We start from the raw sequence: 2,500 nt of genomic DNA on the forward strand, positions 1-2,500 counted from the left end.
ACATCGTTGTGGTGTCTTGTGTAGTAGTTGATTCTGAAGAAGAAATACGATATATACACCTGATAAAACAATCCATTTTGCTCCGTTTAGTCTCATTTCACAACCTTCCCTATCGTCAGAGCATGGTCAGAGTCAGCAGCCTAACATGTTAGCCTATGGACGTTTTTTTTTTTTTTTTAAATCGTTAAAAATTCATTTTTTGTTTTAACGAAAAGCACATCCACCCCGACGTACGTTATCACTAGCTCTTTCATTGGAGCCCTCATGTCTCATTGACTTTTGAAAGTTCACCCACCGTAATTTTTCAAAATAGGTTGCAAGCTCGTCATTGCCTATAATACACATGTGAAACAAGTCTAACTTTAGACTCAGTTTGCCAAGCGATTTGAAGATTATAGGTCGAGCACACGAAACATAAAAAGCATGAATTATCATAGATCACTTCTGCCTATTTCATTATGTACATTTCATCCAACCCCCCACCGTAATTTTTCAATTTAGTGAAAGCAAACATTTAGCCGAGGTAAGCAAAAACATGAATATTCATGACACACCATGGACTATTCGGTTATTAACAGAGGGGTGCAATCGGTCATCACGTCAAACTCCCCTAATTGCCACAAAGTATTTCATATAATTATATAGTTTGGTATGTTTCTTTTACTCACTCATGAATAATTAAATATCAATGATGGTTTAAAGAAATGTAAAAGAAATTTTAGTTGATATTCATTAACAAAGTAATTTATATTTAGCAAAGCAATCTCACATACAAAATTACTATCAAGTGTCGTCTGCTACGCCGATTGTCGCCTGCTTCGTTAAAGGCACATATTTATCGTTTGGACTGTAAGGTATACCAGGGAGATTGGTATTTTCCTGCAGTACAACGTATAGCAGGAAATGTTGTATATGCGGATCCTTTTAATGATTACGTAATGGAAGTAGCGAGGCGGTATGGTTTGAATAACTTAGGCATGTGAAAGTTATTGTATTGAGAAGAAAAGGAATGTTCAGAAAGGCATAGAAAGGGAAGTGGGCGTGGTAGCCATTCTAGCTTTGCACCTACATCAGTACGAGAATACACCCGACGGCGCGGTGGCCTGTACTTATAGCGCGCGAACACATCACACCCAATGGCATACACCCGGTACCCTGCAACACAGTGGAACATTCTAAGAAATTAAAAAATTATCTACAAAATGGACCTCTTGAATCATCTGAGAAGAAAGTTACCCTATTCTGATTACTTCAATGAATGTCAAGATAACTATGGCTGCTTTTCCATCCAAAAATAAAACTAGTTTGCAATTAGAAATAGTCGATTTCTCGATAATTTCACAAAATATATTTGCCGCCGCATTCAATATGACATCATTGACAGCTGATTGGCTACTTTGGTAGTGACGTCGAACGAGCTATGTTTGTGCTGCAGTGATCGAGCGAGCGAAAATGAGACAATCGGAGCAATATGTGAGGACAAGAATAGATTTGAATTAATATTAACCCAAATTTAACAAATCATCACATTACATTCAATTCCTAGCATTTGAGGCCTGAGCGGCTGCCGAGAACGAGAGATTGCTTCATGTTGTAGCATGTTGTTTTACACTTGAACGTGAAATCGAAAGAGAGAGGCATGGAGCGACGGAGAAAGAAATATGAAAAGAGAAAAGGGAAGTGAGAATTCTTAAAACAAAGAAATCGAGAGATAAAGAAAAGACGGAAAAGGAAAGAGAGACAGAGGCAGAGAGTGAGGATGATTGAAGAAATTTAGAAAATGGTAATCAAAAAGGGTGAGCATGGTTAAAGAGAACGAAAGAAAGAGAGGGAGAGAGAGAGGGTGAGAGAGGGATATAGAGAGAAAGAAAGAGAGAGAGAGAGAGGGGGGGGAGAGAGAGAGAGAGAGAGAGAGAGAGAGAGAGAGAGAGAGAGAGAGAGAGAGAGAGAGAGAGGAGAGAGAGAGAGACACACACACACACACACACACACAGAGGGGGGGATGAAGAAGAGGTAGTGTAAATGAAGTTTTCTTACGAGTCGTTGTGGTAGGGTGTGAGGTGGTGGCTTCCGTCGAAGACATCGCTGTGGTGTCTTGTGTAGTAGTTGATTCTGAGGAAGAAATATGATGTACACCTAATGACACAGTCTGGGGCCAAATGAAATTTAAATTCATATTGACCAAAATTTACCAAATCTTTCTGGACAAATCATCACATGCTATTAAATTCCCAAAGAGAGAGATAATGTAAATAAAGTTTTCTTACGAGTCGTTGTGGTAGGATGTGAGGTGGTGGCTTCCGTCGGCGACATCGTTGTGGTGTCTTGTGTTGTAGTTGATTCTGAAGAAGAATTACGAAATATACACCTGATAAAACAATCTGAGGGCAAGAATAGATTTGAATTTATATTTACCCAAATTTAACAAATCTTACTGGACAAAATTCATCACATTATATTCATTTCCTAGCTATTAAGGCCTGAGCGTCCTGAACATAGA

General features: G+C 38.8%; 1 protein-coding gene across 1 annotated transcript in view; it reads right to left on the reverse strand.

Moving 5' to 3' along the window:
• The window catches only part of LOC115923728 (histidine-rich glycoprotein-like), a 4,616-nt gene extending 2,303 nt beyond the window's left edge, over positions 1–2,313 (reverse strand). Inside the window, exons 1-3 of the mRNA XM_030985000.1 lie at positions 2,268–2,313; positions 2,038–2,149; positions 1–33 (exon numbers count right to left, since the gene is read on the reverse strand). The exon at positions 1–33 is cut by the window's left edge and continues 36 nt beyond it. Coding sequence (XP_030840860.1) covers positions 1–33; positions 2,038–2,149; positions 2,268–2,313 — 191 coding nt within the window. The remainder of the gene's footprint in view (positions 34–2,037; positions 2,150–2,267) is intronic.
• Positions 2,314–2,500: the final 187 nt, after the last annotated feature.

The sequence above is a fragment of the Strongylocentrotus purpuratus genome, unplaced genomic scaffold (genome assembly GCF_000002235.5).
Source record: "Strongylocentrotus purpuratus isolate Spur 01 unplaced genomic scaffold, Spur_5.0 spur5_scaffold_14, whole genome shotgun sequence".
Taxonomy (NCBI): Eukaryota; Metazoa; Echinodermata; class Echinoidea; order Camarodonta; family Strongylocentrotidae; genus Strongylocentrotus; species Strongylocentrotus purpuratus.